The sequence below is a fragment of the Gigantopelta aegis genome, chromosome 10 (genome assembly GCF_016097555.1).
Source record: "Gigantopelta aegis isolate Gae_Host chromosome 10, Gae_host_genome, whole genome shotgun sequence".
Taxonomy (NCBI): Eukaryota; Metazoa; Mollusca; class Gastropoda; order Neomphalida; family Peltospiridae; genus Gigantopelta; species Gigantopelta aegis.
In genome coordinates, this window is record NC_054708.1 from 42,103,525 (window position 1) to 42,127,797 (window position 24,273).

The 24,273-nt window shown below is 36.9% G+C and overlaps 2 protein-coding genes across 2 annotated transcripts in view; one reads left to right on the forward strand and one right to left on the reverse strand.

The window, feature by feature from the left end:
* The window catches only part of LOC121382549 (carbonic anhydrase 14-like), a 30,383-nt gene extending 20,068 nt beyond the window's left edge, over nt 1–10,315 (reverse strand). Inside the window, exon 1 of the mRNA XM_041512005.1 lies at nt 10,042–10,315. Within this exon, the coding sequence (XP_041367939.1) occupies nt 10,042–10,093 (52 nt within the window). The 5' untranslated portion in view covers nt 10,094–10,315. The remainder of the gene's footprint in view (nt 1–10,041) is intronic.
* The window catches only part of LOC121383634 (phosphatidylinositide phosphatase SAC2-like), a 296,678-nt gene that overhangs the window by 230,032 nt on the left and 42,373 nt on the right, over nt 1–24,273 (forward strand). Inside the window, exon 10 of the mRNA XM_041513728.1 lies at nt 23,402–23,594. Within this exon, the coding sequence (XP_041369662.1) occupies nt 23,402–23,594 (193 nt within the window). The remainder of the gene's footprint in view (nt 1–23,401; nt 23,595–24,273) is intronic.

Consider the following 24,273-nt stretch of genomic DNA (forward strand, 5'->3'; position numbering starts at 1 on the left):
TATGATGTAATTTTTTGTAACCCAAAGGAGTTTTATTAAAAAAATATTATCCAAATGAGCTTATAATATAAAAATAATAACACATATAATAACATAAATATGATGACATTTCCTGTATTTAAACCCAAGGGCTTCATTTTATGTTGGCTTAAATGTGGAAATTTTTGTAAACAGATTAAGTCTGACACCCATCTAGAGTTTTATCAGTTCAGTTGGGTAGAGTGGGGTAATGTATACGGCCATTTTATTGACTTGTGTTTCTATCATTTTAACCACTATCATACCGGTAATAGTCGAAAGGGAATTGATCAGTGAACTTACATGCAACTCTTTATAAATAAAAAAGTGTGTTTACAAATTACCATCTAATTAGACAGGTAGTTGCCTAATTAATACAGGTCATTTAATACTGAAAATCCTTTGGGCAGAACTTAAATGGCCACTTAAGACCGGTGGCCACTGAATACAAGTGAACGCTTGAGCAGGTTTGACTGTATATTTATCAATGTGTACCTAAACATATATCAAGCAGGTGTTTTGGGGGGTTTCTTTTTTAATATCAGCAGCTAGTTAATGTTTCCAGATAACTAAAACAAAGCAAGGGCTATATTTCTCAAATGCACACCACATCAATCAAAGGAAACTATGTTTTGTCCAGCCAGTTAGACATATTGTTTCCCCACTATATATGGGAGATGGGCAGGTAGCAGTGGTATAAAGTGTGACAGCTAGAAAAGAAATAAATTATGTCAGACCCACAGGCGAAAAAGACGGATGGTTTCCTTGTGAAGAAAACAACTTTAAGTTGTGAGATGTGCATTATGGACATTTTTGTACAGCCTCTAGTGTTGTAGTTTTCACTGTTGCATCATGAGGTAACAAAAACATTAAAGAAAATTATGTCCGACCATTCTTTCAAAAGGAACTGATGTTTTTAACACTGAGCAGTTACCAGTAATGCAATATACTGTAGATCCTGACAGTAATGCAATCATAATATTAATGCGAAAAATGTGAGTTTGTGTTATTGGCATTAATACTATGATGCATTTATTTCTATGTTTTGTCCAGCAATAGTCCAGCAAGCTATGTGTCACATGCTATTAAAACAAACAAAGATTAAAATTCTAATACACTTACATGATAAAACAAATGGAGCACAATTTATCATAGGCAAGACAGACCAATGTCCAATTGTCCAGCAAAAACCTACACGATTCACCGTGCGTGAATGGGTTTTAGCACACTATAATCCTGAGGTCAACCATTTCTTTGTTTACTGTTAAAGTTCGCTGCAACTTTGTCAGCATATCTTAGAAAGATATAGTTGTAAAGTAAAGTTAAAAGTACTCATACGTGTGTTATTAAATGCGAATGAAATTAGGGAGGGCAGTCGCATTAATTTCATGTCGCATTTCACTCTGCTCACCATAAGTCGCATTAATTTAGGGACACATTAACTATATCTTTAAGATATGTTTAAAGCCATTGGTCATGCTAATACTTTAACTGTCATTGACAGTTATTATGCACATTTCCCCCACCTCAGGATTATATATCAGCTTTTAAAGTTTGCATTGGAAAACTGATTCAATTCGATCTCAACATTCCTGTAATTCCAGGGTAATTAAGCCTATAATTCAAACCTCATTACAGATGTGCATTCACAGAGTAATTAAGCCTATAGTTCAAACCTCATTACAGACGTGCATTCACAGAGTAATTAAGCCTATAGTTCAAACCTCATTACAGACATGCATTCACAGAGTAATTAAGCCTATAGTTCAAACCTCATTTCAGACATGCATTCACAGATTCTCTTGGATGCATATGCTTTGAGAATTTTCTACCTAATCCATATCTGTTATGTTATTATGGTGGCCATCTTGGATGCCATCTTGAAACAAAAAGATATTTCAGTAATGTAAGCTGCATTGGCATCATTTAGACTCACTGGCCTCTGTGGCGTCGTGGTTAGGCCATCGGTATACAGGCTGGTAGGTACTGGGTTCGGATCCCAGTCGAGGCATGGGATTTTTAATCCAGATACCGACTCCAAACCCTGAGTGAGTGCTCCGCAAGGCTCAATGGGTAGGTGTAAACCACTTGCACCGACCAGTGATCCATAACTGGTTCAACAAAGGTCATGGTTTGTGCTATCCTGCCTGTGGGAAGCACAAATAAAAGATCCCTTGCTGCCTGTCGTAAAAGAGTAGCCTATGTGGCGACAGCGGGTTTCCTCTAAAAAACAGTGTTAGAATGACCATATGTTTGACATCCAATAGCCGATGATAAGATAAAAAATCAATGTGCTCTAGTGGCGTCGTTAAATAAAACAAACTACTTTCATTTAGACTGATTGAAATCTATTCATACACGCTACCAAAATCAACAATAACAGTAGCATAAGCCGTGCATGTGCACAGGACTGTAGGAATGTGTATAAGCACCAGCAGACCTAACACACACATGTACGTGAGACGATACATACATGTATAGATGTATCTGCTGTCACAATAACACATAATATAAGAAATGCTAATCATAAACAGATTTATTGTATAGATGTCCTCTGCTCTAAGTTTAGCCAGCTATATCTGCGTACCATTTTGGGGTAAAAAAGACTATAGTACAGATATCTCTAAAAGAACAAGCGTTCTGAGAGTACTGCTAAAACAATACATATACATGTATGTCCCCTACAAGCTAGACTCAACCAAATTTCATATCCTAAGTTCAAGAGCCAAGGGTAAATCGCAATGAAAGTTAAACTTGATCTGTAACAGTACATGATAAAGCTATACACAAAATTTCAGTTTAATATCTGGAGGCATTGAGGGAAAAAAGTCTGAAAACTATAGTTGGACAGACAGACAGACAGAAAGACAGACAGACAGACAGAAGGATCAAAAGGGGACTACAATAACCTTGTTCAAAACTTGTTCCTGCTATGGGCAGGTTTTAGCCCAGTTGGTAGAGCACTCAACCGAGGTATGACCGATCGACTGATTGATAGCCCTATATGGACATGGAGCCGTTGGGTTTTTTTTTCCATCCCAACCAGTGCCCACACGATGGGTACATCAAAGGCCAGTGTATGCACGGTTCTGTCTATGGGAAAGTGGTGCTAAAACATCCCTTGCAGAAAACAGTTTTTAATATGTGAACAAAAGTATAGAATTATCTGAATTCAACCGAAAACAATGTAGGTGCTTGATCAACAAATAGATTTATTAAAGCATAATCATAACCATGAAGAATGAATATAAATAAGAAAATGATAACTGTGGATTCATTCTGCACATGCACATGAGTGTGTGCAGGAATTTATGCAGGGGTGTCTGGACTGTGGCAAGCAAAGTTAATTCGGGGTTGAATCTATTATATTTTATATTAAAGAAAAAAAAAAATTGCTTCAGCAGGTGGGGGTTTTGACCTCGGAAACCTTCCCCCTGCACATGTGCCTGAAGCAGCTGTGCATTTCAGCTACATGTGTATGTGTAATTCTCCACCATAAGCAATGTATCACTACAGAAATATCTACCGAAAACAATGTCGCAGTACCAAGTGAGAAGCACTGACTGTCAGTAAACATATATTCAAATGATTAATGGAATTATTGCGTGATCTGCACACTATTGATTTATATATTGTTAGAAAATCAGTCGGACATTGATTGTAAAATGGAGAACACTTGAGAAAGAGTGATTTTGTGAAAAATAACTAACACATCCTGTAGAGGACAGTGTTAATTCTATAAGCAGAATGCATGTGTACATTTGTGACAATATAATTATAGTAATCATGCATATAAAAATCATGACATCAGATATTGTTACTTGTTTTTACTCCTTTACTGGCATTGGTTGCATAGTGGTTATGTCACCATGCTCAAGGTTGATAGGTACTGGGTACAAATCCCATACATTATTAAATTATAGAATGTTTAATCTCAGTACCAACAGTAGAGGTGATTGCATGCATGGACAGCATGCTTGAAGCTTATGTGTATAATTAATCACAAAAATAAGAGACAGCACTATGTTAAATAACCTTAGCCACTAGCAGATTGTTTTTTATTATTATTTATTAATTAACATGCTTATTATTGTAAAACTATAACTCTATGCACTATGAGTAGCCCATGAAGTGGCGACAGCGGGTTTCCTCCCTTAATATCTGTGTGGTCCTTAACCACATGTCCAATGCCAAATAACCATAAATAAAATGTGTTGAGTGCGTCATTAAATTAACCATTTCCTTCCTATGCACTATGATCTAAGATACTGAACTCCATTGAAACTGTAACCAATCAGACATTTAGTTGTAAAAAGAATATAAAACGAAATAATAATAACTGATTTTGTGTAACTGGATGTCTTCTGGTCGGCAACAAATGGCCCACAATTGGTATACAAGGCTTAGGGTTAATGTGCATTTTATACGAGCAACTTCACACAGATGATGGCAATTATAACAACTGATAATAATATTATTGGATGGTGCGTTTTTAGTGATGTTCAGTGTATGTGCTAGTTAAAAGAAAAAGTTTGGAATCTCAAACTAAAAAAACTCATTTGAAATCATTTATCATGTCGTAATAAAAGTGACTGTGTGTTATGTTGTCACAGTGTAGTTAAAATATGCAGTGATAAAACTGTTACTTAAGTATATATGGCCATGAATAATGGATGTCTATATAATTATGTGGTACTTATTATTTACTGTTACAGTTTGTGAAATGTATAATAATAGCAGGGCCCAATTGCAGGACATTTGGACGGAGATATAAAATAGAGTTAGTTTGGAAGGAGATCCAACATCCCATATATTCCACAGACAAAACAAACATGTTTTCCTGCTCTTTATATATGGGGATTACTACAACAGCAAAAAGTTTGAAAATATTTTGGAATATGTGTTCAAATCATTGAACAAAAGTGAGGGATACACTAGGTACATGTATATACACACACAGCAAATCCATTTCATTTCTTTTGTGAGTGTGAGTGTGAGTGTGAGTGTGTGTGTGTGTGTGTGTGTGTGTATGAGTGTGGGTGTGTGTGTGGGTGTGGGTTGTGAGTGTGGGTGTGTGTGGGTGTGTGTGGGTGTGTGTAAATGTTTTACATAACAACATTTTTTGGAATTTCATAAACATTTGTTATATATTATTGTTTATTGTTTAACACCTCAATAAAACCTGTACTATCATTGCTAATTGTTATCCTAGCATGCATGGTGTTCATTGCCGGTAATGACAATGTGGTGATATGTCATCTCTCTAATACATATACATTTTGTATATATATGTAATCAAAACATGTCACCTGTCATATAAAACAGTTCACAACTTGATTGTTTGTATAAATGTTTGGCAATGTTAACTAAAAATACTTCTATGATTCTATCCTGTGATTATGCAGTTGTTTTTGAATACTTGAATTGCTCCTATATAATATTGTTATGTATGTTAGTTTGAATACTAACACTTTCCGGACATAAATTATATACCTACTACCCTACCTCTGTCTGTCTGTGTGTCTGTGTGAGTGTCTGTCTGTCTGTCTCTGTCTGTCTGTCTGTCTGTCTGTATCTGATAGTTTCTTATTTACAAGTTATTGCTAAAATATGTCATGCCTATTTAGTTGCTTATACTTAGGAGTATATGACAGTATACAAACTTTATTCCCAAAGGTTGCTCTTAAAAATTCTGTTATCTGTCTGACTTCACACAGGTACGTTGTAGATATTATATTTTTTATTCAATCAAACCACAGACATCTGTGAAATGGGACGTTTATGGCCAGGTCATGGTGTGATATATATAGATTAATATACTTGTATTTGAAAGCAGAAAGGACGTATTTGAAGTGTTCATTGTAGGTACAATGCATATGTAGCTGTTGCCTCCTATCATTGCACTGCATGACCTGTGGACTTTCTCTAGGTTGTTAATAGTGTATTTATAAGCTTTAATGATATTACGCCTTCACATTAAACCCAAGTTATTATTAGAATCACCTGGGTTTAGGGATATTACGCCTTCACATTAAACCGAAGTTATTATTAGAATCACCTGGGTTTAGGGATATTACGCCTTCACATTAAACCCAAGTTATTATTAGAATCACCTGGGTTTAGGGATATTACGCCTTCACATTAAACCCAAGTTATTATTAGAATCACCTGGGTTTAGGGATATTACGCCTTCACATTAAACCCAAGTTATTATTAGAATCACCTGGGTTTAGGGATAGTACGCCTTCACATTAAACCCAAGTTATTATTAGAATCACCTGGGTTTAGGGATATTACGCCTTAACATTAAACCCAAGTTATTATTAGAATCACCTGGGTTTAGGGATATGAAGCCAAATCTATCGGAGGTGGGACATGGCCCATTGGTAAAGCATTAAGTATATAGGCCCATTAATAGGCTATTTCTCATTCCAGCCAGTGCTATACACAACTGGGATAACAAGTCGGGGTATGTACTGTCCTGTTTGTTGGAAGGTACATATAAAAGAGCTCTTGCAGCTAATGAAAACAAAATAACCCATCGAGTTGTGGCAGTGGGTTTCCTTTCTCATCGTTGTGAATAATTGTTGTGGTCTGATATCGTATAACCATCAATAAAAATATCTTAAGTGTGTTTTGTTAAATAAGGTTTGTCTTGGACCCATTTTCTCGGGGACCACCGAGGGAGTGTCCGTATAGTGCTTGAATGTTCAGGAGATATAAACACAGGTCAGATGATTCATTGATTGAATTGCTAGGTCACCGACGACAGGATTAGGTGTGAGAAGAGGACATTCATGTACTGATAACTATACATGCTACCCAACATATGGGCACGTATTCTGAAGTCATCAGTATGTACGTCAATTAATACATACTTTTAAGCCATGTCTTTTTTCTCTTTTAAAGCCCTTTTATAATATCAGCACTTATGATGTGTCAACTTGATTGTTAGTGTGCACCTGATAGGAATGAATGAATGAATGAATGTTTAACGACACCCCAGCGCGAAAAATACATCGGCTATTGGGTGTCAAACTATGGTAATGGAAACAAATAAGGTGATGATCAACATCAACATAAAAATTCAAGATACAAACAAAAACAGTGTAAAGAACTGTGCAAAAATACAAATACAAATATCACAGATAGATACTGACTTTTACTCTGAACTTCAATTTGTGCTGTATTGGCCATTCTCAAAGAGAATGTTACACCCCTGCACCACGGTGAGGTTACAGCATGCGCAGGGGCACCTGATAGGAATACAGGATAATGTCTGTCTGATCCTTTGATAGTGTATGACTATACCAGTAATAAAATAGCATGCACATGTAGATCTATTCATGTACTCTGAAGGGTAAAGTTGGTCTGAACTTAGATTTTTTGTAGTTAATATGGCGTCGGAATTCATACAGTTAATAGCAAACTACAAGATATATTATAACTGAGTGTTTGTTATTCAATAAATTAAAATTAAAGCATTCCAGTCTGTTTATTTCATGTCATTTTTATTTTATTTCCATACTTATATCTAGTAAGGTTGAAGCACACTGTCCTGGGCACAAACACATTACTTATCTGGGCCATCAGATGACCAGGAGCCAGTACTGTGGTCTGAACCCACAACCTACCAGCCTTAAAGGGACATTCCTGAGTTTGCTGCAGTTTTTAAGACGTCGACTAATAGAGACTTTTTAACGATTGTAATTACATGTCAAATATATTTTCCTGCTTAACATGTTTCTGATCATTCTAATGTTTGTACTAGCATAAATTTCATTTTATTTCCTAAAAACTTTTTTTTATTATTTGAAGACAAAATCCAGTTTGGTCTTCTTACAAATATTAAGACGACCAGAAACACACTGAATATACAGACACTGATATCCTAAATAAACAAATATATTTAATATGTAAGTTTAACCATAGAAATATTTTATTAGTCGGAAACATTTTACTATATACAGCAACTCAGCAATGGCCCTTTAAGGCTGCATCTTGGCTTAACCACTATACCATTGAGACCGGTTCTTCTGTTGTTCAGACCGGCCTCGGTGGCGTCGTGGTTAGGCTATCGGTCTACAGGCTGGTAGGTACTGGGTTTGGATCCCAGTCGAGGCATGAGATTTGTAATCCCGATACCGACTCCAAACCCTGAGTGAGTAGGCTCAATGGGTAGGTGTAAACCACTTGTACCGACCAGTGATCCATAACTGGTTCAACAAAGGCCATGGTTTGTGCTATCCTGCCTGTGGGAAGCGCAAATAAAAGATCACTTGCTGCTAATTGGAAAGAGTAGCCCATGTAGTGGCGACTGCGGGTTTTCTCAAAATCTGTGTGGTCCTTAACCATACATGTATGTCTGACGCCATATAACCGTAAATAAAATGTGTTAAGTCGTTAAATAAAACATTTCTTTCTTTCTGTTGTTCAGTGTCTTGTACATGTAACTGGTTTATTAGCTAGAGGCCATGGTATTTGTATGTAAAATTGATATTTGATCTGTGCAATAATGTATCAGAAAAGGGATATGGCAGGTATTAACTGACAAGATGACTAAAAAAAAAAACATCTGCGTAAACCATACACATGTATCAACAGGACTAAACTGAAAAAAAGCCATATCCATTGCTTAATCCAGGTGAAGGTCTGTAATACAAGTTTCAGAACTTGGATGTGTATATTCCAAGTAACAAAAAGACTAAACACAATATAACATCAGTAACAATTAATAAGAGAGGTGCAACGTACTATTAATTGTATTACGATATGTACACGAAGGATGCCTTGTCAGTTTATAAGTGACCTGGGTGTAGCATTAGTAAGATATACATGGTAATTCATATCTGATAACATAGTGTAGACTAAAACAGAATAATCAAATTGCCAATAATTCATTAGTATTTTTGGTAGCAGTGACAGTACCTGGTATCAACGTTTGTGTTTGGCTCTACATTACGTTTATATATACTGAATTTCACTGAAAACACACCAGTTATAGATTTGTAGTTGTAAAAAAGGATATAAAAAACCCCCAATAAAAACATTTAACTAATTTTAAAAAAAAACCCCTAATTTTGTAAAACTGAATATATTCTGGTACACAATAAAAAAACCCATCAATAACTTCTATACAAGATGTTAGGTTATTGTGTGTCTTATAACAAACCTCACACGTGCGATAACAATTAATAACAACTGAAAATTGGGTGATGCGTTTTCGGTGGAGGTCAGTATATGTTTTAATTTGTCACAAACAGGGTCAGTGATACTTGAGACATAATTGCACCTGTGGATATTTACCTCAAGATGTGTTTGGGGGTGGAAAACTAGTTAATTTTAATTTTAAATTATTTTTTTGTTTATGGAACCAGATTAATAATAAATTATAATAATTAAATAATTAAATAATTAAATAAATAAATAAGAAAAAAAGAAAAATGCTTATTTTTATTTTAATATTGTTTCTTTTATTTAATTTACTTCTTTAAAAAAAAGTTTTTCTTGCCCTATATTGTATTATTATATATTCCTATGTGTTGTATTCTATGGCAAAATGACACACAAAACACACACACACACACACACACAACACAGATACACACACACACACACACACACACACACACACACACAAAACAACCCTAAAAACACAAAGTCCCAAACAAACAAGCAACCCCCATCCCACAAAAAACAAACACAACAAACAATAAATAAAAACAAGAGCAGCAACAAAAATAAACATAGATTTGTTTTCACATATTATGCGAGTTATATTCATTCCAAAGTCTTTCTAACAGTTCACATTGTAATTTCAGTGGTAAGTGCTAAAAATCATTGAAAGGTACCTTTAATTTGTTTGTCTTGTGTAAAACAACTTTAGATATTTATCTAAATATTTTTTTTAATATCCTGGAGCTATTTCGTCTGCTGTCAATATAGAAATGGTCGACACACAGACACACAAACACATTTATATATATAACTAATTATTGAGAGTTTATAAACTTGCCGACATACCTGCGAACAACAATAAAGAAAATATCCCTTGACATAAAGTGGTAATGGCCATGTTTCTAAAGTGAGTGAAGTCAGTGGTAAATGTTTCCTAGACTGGTAGCGAAGTGCCAGCCACTTGCTTGTGTTCACTGTTTCCGAGCGGTCCAAGTTGGCTTCGTGTTGAGCCTATCCCTGCACTCTCGCAGTGCCTGACACTGTTCACTGGAGATCAGTCAGTAGTGACACCGGCTCTCAAAGTCAGCCACACACACAGGTCTTGGCCTAGCTGTCACACCGCAGTCATTAACACATCACAGGACGGATGGAGAATAAGACAATTCACACTATATGACCATGAGCACTCAGTAATTATATAACCTTGTTCACCAGCTTCACCAGTGGTTATAATTGAGTCATTGGACTTGATTAAGACTGCAGGTATTGGGTTCGCTTCCCGGTATGTGTCTCCAACCAGAATAAGCTTAAATGCTCACATAACGACTTGACAGCAAACCATTAACCACATATCCTGGATAGATACATGTATGGACAAAATAGCTGAGATACGCTTGTGCAGGATATAACAGTTTGTTTTGTTTAATGGCACCACTAGAGCACATTAGTTTGGACATATAGTCTTAGAGAGGAAACCTGCTATATGATTCCATTAGCAGCAAGGGATCTTTTATATGCACAGACAGGACAGTATATACCATGGCCTTTGATATACCAGTTGTGTGGCACTGCTTGGTAGAGGGAAAACCCCAATCACAGAACGGGTCCAGTGAGTTTTTAGTGTGTGTGTTTGTTTCTTTAATTAAACAAATTATTATTATTATTTAAAAAAGAAGACATTTATTAACCCCAGAAACAAATATGGTAGTGTCAGGATTGGGGGCCCTGATATCGCTACCTTATAGTCGTGCTAATATAGACAAAATATGAATACATATGATACATTACAACAGTTGTATGTAAGGGAAATGTAACGCCGACCACAATTAAGAACTGTTTCTGACACACAGAGTTTGCAAAACCTGATGGCCAGACAGAACCAGACAGTGAAAATGACTCAGATGACGACATCCCATTAAGCAGACTGTGTATACCAATTGCCACTTATGCCAGCTTGGACGACTATTTGGACATGTGTGAGACCGCGACCGATGACAACATTATTGCCACAATAATCAGTGCAAGAAACACAACACCTGATGATGACGATGATGCTAGTGATAACGATGACACCACTGCCCCTCCAAAACGACCTACTACGACGGAGACGTTATATGCACTTGATGTTGTGAGAAAATGGATTGAAACGACAGAAAAAACTGACCATCTACTAGCCGGGTTAGCCCAGATCACAAGTCAGGTTATGACAGAGGACTATAATAAAGCCACAGTTGCAAAGCATTTAAAGGTCACAGACGTTTTCACCGACTTTGTTTGCAACACTGACAAAAATTACTGATAAAAATCTTCATGCTGTTCATTCCCTTTCTTTGAGTATTGATATTAAAACAAACCATAATGTGTTTGTGTTTTGTTTGTGTTCTTGATAAAATCATGATTTTGTGTTGACTAAATGTAACAAATAATATTGTTTTAGTTTTATTTTGTTTTAATATGTTAGCTGTACATATAAACAAATAACGTTTGTGACTCTCGTCCAACACAACCCGGTAATAACCATGAAACTGATTACCTCTGATGTCCGGATTTATGTTCCGATTCGACATTATTTGACAGGATATTGAACTTGGCTAGCTAGTATTGTCTACAAGCTTGGCAGAGTGATTGTTTGATGCTTGTATATCAGTGTCTTTGATATATTCATGGGCATAGACTGGGGGGGGGGGGACAGGGGTGGGTGGGGTGTAGCTAGCTCCCAAACAAAAATGCATGCTTGCGGCTAGGTTGTTGCAAGGTTGTTACAACGTAGTACAAGCAATGCAAGCTATTTGCAAGCTAACATTTAGCTCGCGTAAGGTAGTCAGTAATTCTGCAAGCTTGCCGCATGCATGTTTTCATTTGTGAAAGCATGCGCAAGCTTGCTGCATGCATATCTTCAACTGTGCAAGCTTCCCGCAAGCATGTTTTAATATTTGCAAGCTTGCTGCATGCATATCTTCAACTGTGCAAGCTTCCCGCAAGCATGTTTTCATTTTGCTAGCTTGCTGCATGCATATCTTCAACTGTGTAAGCTTCCCGCAAGCATGTTTTCATTTTGCAAGCTTGCTGCATGCATATCTTCAACTGTGTAAGCTTCCCGCAAGCATGTTTTCATTTTGCTAGCTTGCTGCATGCATATCTTCAACTGTGCAAGCTTCCCGCAAGCATGTTTTCATTTTGCAAGCTTGCTGCATGCATATCTTCAACTGTGTAAGCTTCCCGCAAGCATGTTTTCATTTTGCAAGCTTGCTGCATGCATATCTTCAACTGTGCAAGCTTCCCGCAAGCATGTTTTCATTTTGCTAGCTTGCTGCATGTATATCTTCAACTGTGCAAGCTTCCCGCAAGCATGTTTTCATTTTGCTAGCTTGCTGCATGTATATCTTCAACTGTGCAAGCTTCCCGCAAGCATGTTTTCATTTTGCTAGCTTGCTGCATGTATATCTGCACATGTTTCAATATTATAGACATCAAAAGAAAGAAAGGAAGGAAATGGTTTATTTAACGACGCACTCAACACATGTTATTTAGGGTTATATGGCATCAGACATATGGTTAAGGACCACACAGATTTTGAGAGAGGAAACCCGCTGTCGCCACTACATGGGCTACTCTTTCTGATTAGCAGCAAGGGATCTTTTATTTGAACCAGTTATGGATCACTGGTTGGTGCAAGTGGTTTACACCTACCCATTGAGCCTTGCGAGCACTCACTCAGGGTTTGGAGTCGGTATCTGGATTAAAAAAAACATGCCTCGACTGGAATCTGAACCCAGTACCTACCAGCCTGTAGACCGATGGCCTAACCACAACATCACCGAGGCCGGTAGACATCAAAAGATGCAGCCATCAACTGAGGGAAGGGGTAGTTACTAATTAGACTTTCAGCTGATGATGGGCAATGCATATTTATTCTAACCACCTCATTTTCATAGTTAAGGAATAGGGACGGGGTGCTTCCATCCCCTATGAATATAACTGTTTATATACGGTTATGAATATATGACATGTTACTTCATGTGTAATTTCTGTTTTTGTTTAAGGATTCTTTGGCAGAACACATTACAAGTTTTATATTATCGACTTATGAATTATACAAAAATTTAGACATATCAGTTAATTTGTTGGGGGTTTTTAATAGTTTTTTTGTCTTGTTTTGGGGTTTGTTTGTTTTTTGAAAATCACAAATATATTGATTATGAAATTTGACATTTACAACTATGGTAATGCATCTTTAATTCTAGCACTTTTAAAATTTCTTCCAGTAAACGGTGAATATGAGTTTTATTAAAAAAATATTATCCAAATGAGCTTATAATATAAAAATAATAACATATAAATATGATGAAATGTCCTGTATTTAAGCCCAAGGGCTTCATTTCATGTTGGCTTAAATGTGGAAATTGCTTGTAAACAGATTAAGTCTGACACCCATCTAGACTTTTATCATTTCAGTTGGGTAGAGTCGGGTAATGTATACGGCCATTTTATTGACTGTGTTTCTATCATTTTAACCACTATCATAATAGTCGAAAGGGAATTGATCAGTGAACTTACATAAATAAAAAAGTGTGTTTACAAATTACCATCTAATTAGACAGGTAGTTGCCTAATTAATACAGGTTATTTAATACTGAAAATCCTTTGGGAAGAACTTAAATGGCCACTTAAGACCGGTGGCCACTGAATACAAGTGAACAGTGGTATAAAGTGTGACAGCTAGAAAAGAAATAAATTATGTCAGACCCACAGGCGAAAAAGACGGATGGTTTCCTTGTGAAGAAGACAACTTTAAGTTGTGAGATGTGCATTATGGACATTTTTGTACAGCCTCTAGTGTTGTAGTTTTCAGGATCAACAGTATTGCAAGGACTATGACAGAACACATTGTGTTTAAAGCCATTGGTCATGCTAATACTTTAACTGTCATTGGCAGTTATTATGCACTTCAATACGTCAGTTACGTCAGTAACATTAAGTTTAGAGCGGCCCAATTGTAAAGCACTTTCTTGATCCATGGTTGGTCTAGAATCGATCCCCATAATTATTAACCATTTCTTTCGTTCTTTTTGATTTAAGGTAGTTGATTTTATAACTTGATGTACATATACATACATGTGACATGGAGTGAAACTTAAATATTTTATCAAATGGCAGTGAAATACATGTATGTACATGAGATCAAATGCACATTTCCCCCATTCAGTTCCTTCATATCAGCTTTTACAAGTTTGCATTGGAAAACTGATTCAGTTCGATCTCAACATTCCTGTAATTCCAGAGTAATTAAGCCTATAGTTCAAACCTCATTACAGACATGCATTCACAGAGTAATTAAGCCTAAGTTCAAACCTCATTACAGACATGCATTCACAGAGTAATTAAGCCTATAGTTCAAACCTCATTACAGACATGCATTCACAGATTCTCTTGGATGCATATGCTTTAAGAATTTGCTACCTAATCCATATCTGTTATGTTATTATGGTGGCCATCTTGGATGCCATCTTGAAACAAAAAGATATTTCAGTGATGTAAGCTGCATTGGCATCATTTAGATTCTGATTGAAATCTATTCATACACACTACCAAAATCAACAATATCAGTAGCATAAGCCGTGTGTGCACAGGACACGAGTGTGCGAGTACTAAAGTACTAATCAAAATTATACCCAGGTGATTTTCCAGTCTTATATATTATTTATGAAAATCTCTGGAATAAAAACCTGTTGATTACTACAACGGCAAAGAGTTTGTAAATATTTTGGAATATGTGTTCAAATCATTGAACAAAAGTGAGGGATACACTAGGTATATGTATATACACACACAGCAAATCCATTTCATTTCATTTGTTTTGTGTGTGTGTGTGTGTGTGAGTGTGTGTGTGAGTGTGAGTGTGTGTGTGTGTAAATGTTTTACATAACAACATTTTTTGGAATTTCATAAACATTTGTTATATATTATTGTTTATTGTTTAACACCTCTATAAAACCTGTACTATCATTGCTAATTGTTATCCTAGCATGCATGGTGTTCATTGCCGGTAATGACAATGTGGTGATATGTCATCTCTCTAATACATACATATGTAATCAAAACCTGTCATATAAAACAGTTCACACCTTGATTGTTTGTATAAATGTTTGGCAACATTAACTAAAAACCGTCTATCCTGTGATTATGCAGTTGTTTTTGAATACTTGAATTGCTCCTATATAATATTGTTAAATGTATGTTAGTTTGAATACTAACACTTTCCGGGCATAATTAACATACCTACTACCCTACCTCTTTCTGTCTATCTGTATGTGTCTATCTTTTTTCTGTCTCTCTTTCTCTCTCTCTCTCTCTCTCTCTCTCTCTCTCTCTCTCTCTCTCTCTCTCTCTCTCTCTCTCTCTCTCTCTCTCTCTCTCTATCTCTCTATATATATATATATATATATATATATATATATATCTGTATCTGATAGTTTCTTATTTAGAAGTTATTGCTAAAATATGTCATGCCTATTTAGTTGCTTATACTTACATGTATGAGTACATGTATATGACAGTATAAAAACTTTACTCCCAATGGTTGCTCTTAAAAATTCTGTTATCTGTCTGACTTCACACAGGTACATTGTAGATATTATATTTTTTATTCAATGAAACCACAGACACCTGTGAAACAGGATGTTTATGGCCATGGCATGGTGTGATATATATAGATTAATATACTTGTATTTGAAGTGTTCATTGTAGGTACAATGCATATGTAGCTGTTGCCTCCTATCATTGCACTGCATGACCTGTGGACTTTCTCTAGGTTGTTAATAGTGTATTTATAAGCTTTAAGGATATTACGCCTTCACATTAAACCGAAGTTATTATTAGAATCACTTGGGTTTAGGGATATATTTCACATTAAACCCAAGTCACATTAGAATCCCAAGTTATTATTAGAATCACCTGGGTTTAGGGATATTACGCCTTTATTATTAGAATCACCTGGGTTTAGGGATATTACGCCTTCACATTAAACCCAAGTTATTATTAGAATCACCTGGGTTTAGGGATATTACGCCTTAACATTAAACCCAAGTTATTATTAGAATCACCTGGGTTTAGGGATATGAAGCCAAATCTATCGGAGGTGGGACATGGCCCATTGGTAAAGCATTAAGTATATAGGCCCATTAATAGGCTATTTCTCATTCCAACCAGTGCTATACACAACTGGTATAACAAGTCAGGGTATGTACTGTCCTGTTTCTTGGAAGGTACATATAAAACAGCTCTTGCAGCTAATGAAAACAAAATAACCCATCGAGTTGTGGCAGTGGGTTTCCTCTCTCATCGTTGTGAATAATTGTTGTGGTCTGATATCGTATAACCATCAATAAAAATATCTTAAGTGTGTTTTGTTAAATAAGGTTTGTCTTGGACCCATTTTCTCGGGGACCACCGAGGGAGTGTCCGTATAGTGCTTGAATGTTCAGGAGATATAAACACAGATCAGATGATTCATTGATTGAATTGCAAGGTCACCGAGGACAGGATTTATAATATCGGCACTTGTGATGTGTCAACTGGATTGTTTGTGTGCACCTGACAGTATGATAGGAATACAGGATAATGTCTGTCTGATCCTTTGATAGTGCATGTATACCAGTAATAAAATAGCATGTATACCAGTAATAAAATAGCATGCATTGCATGCACATGTAGATCTGTTCATGTACACTGAAGGGTAAAGTTAATAATATGGCGTCGGAATTCATACAGTTAATAGCAAACTACAAGATATATTATAATTGAGTGTTTGTTATTCAATAAATTAAAATTAAAGCATTCCAGTCTGTTTATTTCATGTCATTTTTATTTTATTTCCATACTTATATCTAGTAAGGTTGAAGCACACTGTCCTGGGCACAAACACATTACTTATCTGGGCCATCAGATGACCAGGAGCCAGTACTGTGGTCTGAACCCACAACCTACCAGCCTTAAAGGGACATTCCTGAGTTTGCTGCAGTTTTTAAGACGTCGACTAATAGAGACTTTTTAACGATTGTAATTACATGTCAAATATATTTTCCTGCTTAACATGTTTCTGATCATTCTAATGTTTGTACTAGCATAAATTTCATTTTATTTCCTAAAAACTTTTTTTTATTATTTGAAGACAAAATCCAGTTTGGTCTTCTTACAAATATTAAGACGACCAGAAACACACATTGAATATACAGACACTGATATCCTAAATAAACAAATATATTTAATATGTAAGTTTAACCATAGAAATATTTTATTAGTCGGAAACATTTTACTATATACAGCAACTCAGCAATGGCCCTTTAAGGCTGCATCTTGGCTTAACCACTATACCATTGAGACCGGTTCTTCTGTTGTTCAGACCGGCCTCGGTGGCGTCGTGGTTAGGCATCGGTCTACAGGCTGGTAGGTACTGGGTTTGGATCCCAGTCGAGGCATGAGATTTGTAATCCCCGATACCGACTCCAAACCCTGAGTGAGTAGGCTCAATGGGTAGGTGTAAACCACTTGTACCGACCAGTGATCCATAACTGGTTCAACAAAGGCCATGGTTTGTGCTATCCTGCCTGTGGGAAGCGCAAATAAAAGATCACTTGCTGCTAATTGGAAAGAGTAGCCCATGTAGTGGCGACTGCGGGTTTTCTCAAAATCTGTGTGGTCCTTAACCATACATGTATGTCTGACGCCATATAACCGTAAATAAAATGTGTTAAGTCGTTAAATAAAACATTTCTTTCTTTCTGTTGTTCAGTGTCTTGTACATGTAACTGGTTTATTAGCTAGAGGCCATGGTATTTGTATGTAAAATTGATATTTGATCTGTGCAATAATGTATCAGAAAAGGGATATGGCAGGTATTAACTGACAAGATGACTAAAAAAAAAAACATCTGCGTAAACCATACACATGTATCAACAGGACTAAACTGAAAAAAAGCCATATCCATTGCTTAATCCAGGTGAAGGTCTGTAATACAAGTTTCAGAACTTGGATGTGTATATTCCAAGTAACAAAAAGACGAAACACAATATAACATCAGTAACAATTAATAAGAGAGGTGCAACGTACTATTAATTGTATTACTATATGTATACGAAGGATGCCTTGTCAGTTTATAAGTGACCTGGGTGTAACATTAGTAAGATATACATGTTAATTCGGTGGCGTCGAGTTTATTCGGTGGCGTCGAGTTTAGGCTATCGGTCTACAGGCTGGTAGGTACTGGGTTCGGATCCCAGTCGAGGCATGGGATTTTTAATCCAGATACCGACTCCAAACCCTGAGTGAGTGCTCCGCAAGGCTTAATGGATAGGTGTAAACCACTTGCACCGACCAGTGATCCAAATCATCTACTTATAATACAGAGTTAAATCAACCAGTCATCATACAGTGTAACAGGCAACTTTTCAAATGCCTTTAGTTGGCTATTTAAAACAGGTTTAACGTTATGCACTTGCAATCTGTTTTATGACCTCACATAAAGCTGGATAACAAAGTCGTATTTCACACTAAACACCCAAATGTTCTGAGGAACATACCACAGGTCACATAAAATGCAAGGGATATGTTAATGGGTTACATTCAGCTATTAATCTGAATTTCTTTTGTTTTCAACACATTTCTGTGTTCCCTCTACGGGTGTATACAATGTAGTTCCAAAACTAAATCATGTGTACATGTATTTATATATGCTCTTTTGCTAATGTACATGTATGTATTTTAGTTGTAAAAATTTGTATAATTTGAAAAACAGTATTTACCTAAGGCTGACTACAGCCACTTTCCATACCATCATCATACACAGTTTGCAAATGGTACAATTGATTAAATTACAATATATTAGTGATCATCAAACAATACATTCCCAACAGCAGTTATTTTGTACTGAAAGTTTTCCAGTGTCCTGAAAACAGATGATCCTGCACCCAGTGTACTGTGTTTAAAGGGAGACGCAAAGTAATTAACATCACTTGAATACTAATAGCACTGAAATGAGCAACATTGTTACTATTTTTCATCATAATTAATAAAGAGAAATATGGACTAATTGCCATTACCCCTGTGAAAATAGTTATAAGTTCCATATTGAGCAGACAATGTCATTTACATGTTAGTATGCTTTTATTTTTCATAATTCTACACAAAATAATGTTTAAGAAACAAGAAGTAAAGAAAGAAAGAAATGTTTTATTTAACGACGCACTCAACACATTTGATTTACGGTTATATGGCGTCAGACATATGGTTAAGGACCACACAGATTTTGAGAGGAAACCCGCTGTCGCCACTACATGGGCTACTCTTCCGATTAGCAGCAAGGGATCTTTTATTTGCACTTCCCACAGGCAGGATAGCACAAACCATGGCCTTTGTTGAACCAGTTATGGATCACTGGTCAGTGCAAGTGGTTTACACCTACCCATTGAGCCTTGCGGAGAAGAAGAAAAAAAAAAAAAACAAAAAAACAATTCAGTGAAACTTGTCTAAACTGCATGGACCGGCCCGTAACAAAACAGAATCCTGTTAAAAGCGGCCAAGTTTCATTCCCAAATTTTCTCAATTCTAAAAGGTGACCCTGTAAACACCGGTACCGGCCTCGGTGGTGTAGTGGTTAGGCCATCAGTCTACAGGCTGGTAGGTACTGGGTTTGGATCGCAGTCGAGGCATGGGATTTTTAATCCAGATACCAACTCCACAACCCTGAGTGAGTATTCCTCAAGGTTCAATGGGTAGGTGTAAACCACTTGCACCGACCAGCTAGTAATCCATAACTGGTTCAACAAAGGCCATGGTTTGTGCTATCCTGCCTGTGGGAAGCGCAAATAAAAGATCCCTTGCTGTTAATCGGAAAGAGTAGCCCATGTTTCCTCTCAAAATCTGTGTGGTCCATAACCATATGTCTGATGCCATATAACCGTAAATAAAATGTGTTGAGTGCGTCGTTAAATAAAACATTTCTTTCTTTTTTTCTCTAAACACCGGATCCTGTCTAAATCGGATACATATTAAGTCCCTGGATTGATCGTGTTTATATAGACCGGTTTCACTGTATAACATGAATTGAAAACATACCACTGAATGTGTTATATTTTTTGTGTATGAAGCCGAAGCAAGTGTGTGTAGTCAACCTCTAATAGTTAACACACTTGATCAATACCGGTAAACAGTTCACAACTTAATCATAAATAGGAATTACTCATTTCATTCAATCAGACTTTCACTCTCACTTCCTAAAAATAAGTTGTAGAAATTAAGTTGTAAATTATAAATCATAATTCCACTTGAAGTGTTATGCTTGGGTGTGGTTGCCAGACACTAAATATGGTATACAAGTACCTCATTAGTTGAACTTCATATATATGACATACTCATCATGCATATAGATTAGAAGAACATCACTAGCAGGTGTTTTTAAGACCATCAAATGTAATTTTGTTATGTAAACAGTTCTTCAAATACTAAAATAATGTACTTGAAACCATCAAAATATGAATATTTGTGGGAAAGCATGTCCCTACATGCTCCTAAATAGTTTGTGCACCCCACCCCCCTCATATATCTTCTAATATTACCTGGTTATAGTCACGGTATATGTACTGATATAAATCAAACATAAGGTCAAGTAACAAAGCTGGGTTACATGTACATGTATACATGCATGTAGACAATATAAATAATGTATGTACCATGGCGTATTGTTCTATTTTATTTGAGGGTTACTGTTACACACACTTATGTTTCTATATTCAAAATAAACTTTATTTGTTAGAATAATGTAATTTTTCTGAATGCTATATCTTATATTTTAATTCCCTGAGGGTCTAGGGTACAAAAATGACAGACATCGCATACAATATAAAACAGCAATATATATACTAGTGGAAAAAAGTAACTGTGTAACCTAAAAAATCGGATGAAAATAAAACCGCTCAATATTTTAGCCTGATGTTTTGTACATGTTACCAGTGAACGCACCGCCACACAATAGCTGGGTCAATGCCGTATTTGCACGTGCAGTTTTGCTTCTGGGACATGAACATGTTTTTCCCATTTTTTTCTCCCAACATGTTACTTTTCAAGTTTTTGTCGACTTTTCAACTGTCGGGTCATTGCATGCCAACCGGGGGTACAGAAAAGCAGGTTATTTCTGTTGAAAATTGTAGCAGAGCAATGCCCAGGCTAAACGAAAATGACCGCCTTCACGCAATTGGCATGATCCAGGCTGGTATGCGCCATCGCGCTGTCGCTACGCAATTTGGTGTACACATAAACATTATTCAGGCTTTGTGGAGACGTTATCAACATGTTGGTAATGTCAGAGACCAACAACGTGCAGGCCGTCCACGCGTGATGTCAAAACAGCAGGACAACCACATCAGACTCGTGCACCTCGGGAATCGATTCCAAACGGCAAGTCTGACAGCGCGGACCATTCCTGGATTGCGTGCCATTAATCCCAGAACTGTACGGAATCGATTACGTGAACATGGTATCCGTCCGCGACGCCCGGCTGTCCGTTCAGTTTTGCTAAGACGTCATCGTGTAGCACGTTTGGCTTGGTGTAGAAGACACTTGCACTTTAATCACCGTGACTGGGCGGGTATACTGTTTACGGACGAGTCCAGGTTTCACTTGGACAGCAGTGACGGCCGTTCAAGAGTGTATCGTCGTGTTGGAGAACGTTTTAGTGACGCCTGTGTTGTGGAGCGACGTGCATTTGGCGGAGGCAGTGTCATGGTTTGGGGTGGCATCACGTCAACTGGACGAACACCTCTTGTGGTCATCGATGGCAATTTGAACGCTGTACGCTACCGTGACGACATTATTCAGGCTCACGTCATCCCATTTGTGCAAGGACAGCAACGTCACATCACGCTTCAGCATGACAATGCTAGACCTCACGTCGCCCGGGTGGTAATGGATTTTCTAGCACAGCAGAACATCGATGTGTTGCAGTGGCCTGCGGTTTCACCCGATCTTGCACCAATCGAGCACGTCTGGGATGAGATGCAACGTCGTGTACGTGCACTGCCTAACCAGCCGCTGACGTTGAGAGCGCTTGGTCAGACGTTAGTACAGATCTGGAACGGCATTCCCCAGGCATTCTTCAACAATTTGGTAGGCTCTATGAGGCGACGGTGCCAGGCCTGCATCAACGCAAACGGTGGCCATATACGCTATTAACTTTGTGAACTGTTTTTTTACCCCCCATGTCTTTCATCCCCAATACCGATGAAATGACGGATGCTGTGACATTTTAAATGATTTGACGTTTTGCTTAATTGCCTAATAAATAATGCTATATGATCATTTTATCGTTTTATGTCTTGAAATTATTTTTTTATCAACATGATAACCATACACAGTTACTTTTTTCCACTAGTATATATAAGTTACAACGTAAAACAGGACATGCAAAGAGAAAAACAAAAATCAAACTAATTATTTCAGAAAGTTAATTCGATAAAAATAGCACAGAATATCTTAAAATACTTGTGGAATAAAAAATTAGAATAAAGTATTGTACAACAAAAAAACCTAAAACCTGACACAATGAATGTTTGATATTGACAGATGTGTCAGGCTTGTTCCTGTAGCAGTTGTACTGATCACAAACATGTAGATTTAAAATTATGAGTGAACTTGAAAATGACGATTCTGAAGATGTGTGGTGTAAGACTTAGTTGTAAGGAATTGCGTGTTCTTGGATATAGTACAGTACATCTCAGGTACAGTCTTCAGGACAGTGGCTTAACCGTGACCGGACACAGGATTTAGCTCAGTCAGTCGAATGTTTGCACTCGGTTCTTGGCTCAAACCTCCTTGGAGGAAACAGTGAAACACTGGGTTTTCAATCCCAACTGGTGTCCCATGACTTGTTAATCAAAGGTATGTGCTGTCCTGTTTGGGAAAGTGCTGCTAATAGAAGAAAAAAAAGGTTTTAGGTTTCCCCTGAAGACTATATATATATATATATATATATATATATATATATATATATATTTTATTTATCAAATGGCTGACATCCAATAGCCAATGATTTATTAATCACTGTGCTCTATAGTGATGACATTAACAAAAGAAAACTATTAAACACTACATGACTGATGCTGGTTAAAGGTTATATGACTGTTTATATATATATATTTTTTTTTTATTGTCAAAGGTGAAGAAGAATCTCACACTGCGTTCAAGAAACACTTTGAGGAGCAGTTCCAGAAGTACAGAAAGGTGGTGATTGTGTCCTTGGCCGAGCTGTCGGGGAAGGAGCAGATAGTGGGGGACGCCTACCTGAGTCAGGTTCTGCAGTACAATTCACCAGACCTCACCTACATCACATTTGACTTTCACGAGTACTGGTGGGTTTAACCTTATCAATCAGCTGCACTAGTGTGACATTAATGTAAAAACTAGGTTAACTCTCGGATACGATGGCCTGGTGGATAGTGTAAAACCATGCAACCTCAGGTGTGTGCAGGAATTTTAACAGGGTGGGGGTTTAGACTGGTGAACAAATTTTGTAGGAGGGGGTTGGAAAACAAAATTGCTTGAGCAGGAGGGGGTTTCTACCCTGAAATCCTTCCCTTACACACACACACCTGAACCTTGCATGTAGTGGGTGACGGTGTAGCTCAGTGTAAAAGATCTCTTCCTGCTTTATTCATAGTGTATGTGAGACAGCTTCAAATTTACCATATGTTTGACATCCAGTAGCCGATGATTAATTAATCAATGTGCTCTAGTGGTGTTGTTAAACAAAACAAACTTCTTCTTCTTCCATATAGCCATAATATGCTGAGGTGACATTAAACAAAATTAATGTTCCTCTCCTTAATTTCCTGGTAGTGTATCAGGGCTTTAGATTGCACCAAAGCTGAGAGGATTTTGTCATGTAATTGCTGTTTATAAACATGTATGTGATGTTATATCTGTGACGATGACAGGAATTCCAAAGTAACGCCAACTATGCTGAATTATGTGTATTTGGAATAAGTGGAATCGGTAATACTGGTATTGTCGTTAGTAAAACAGTACAAC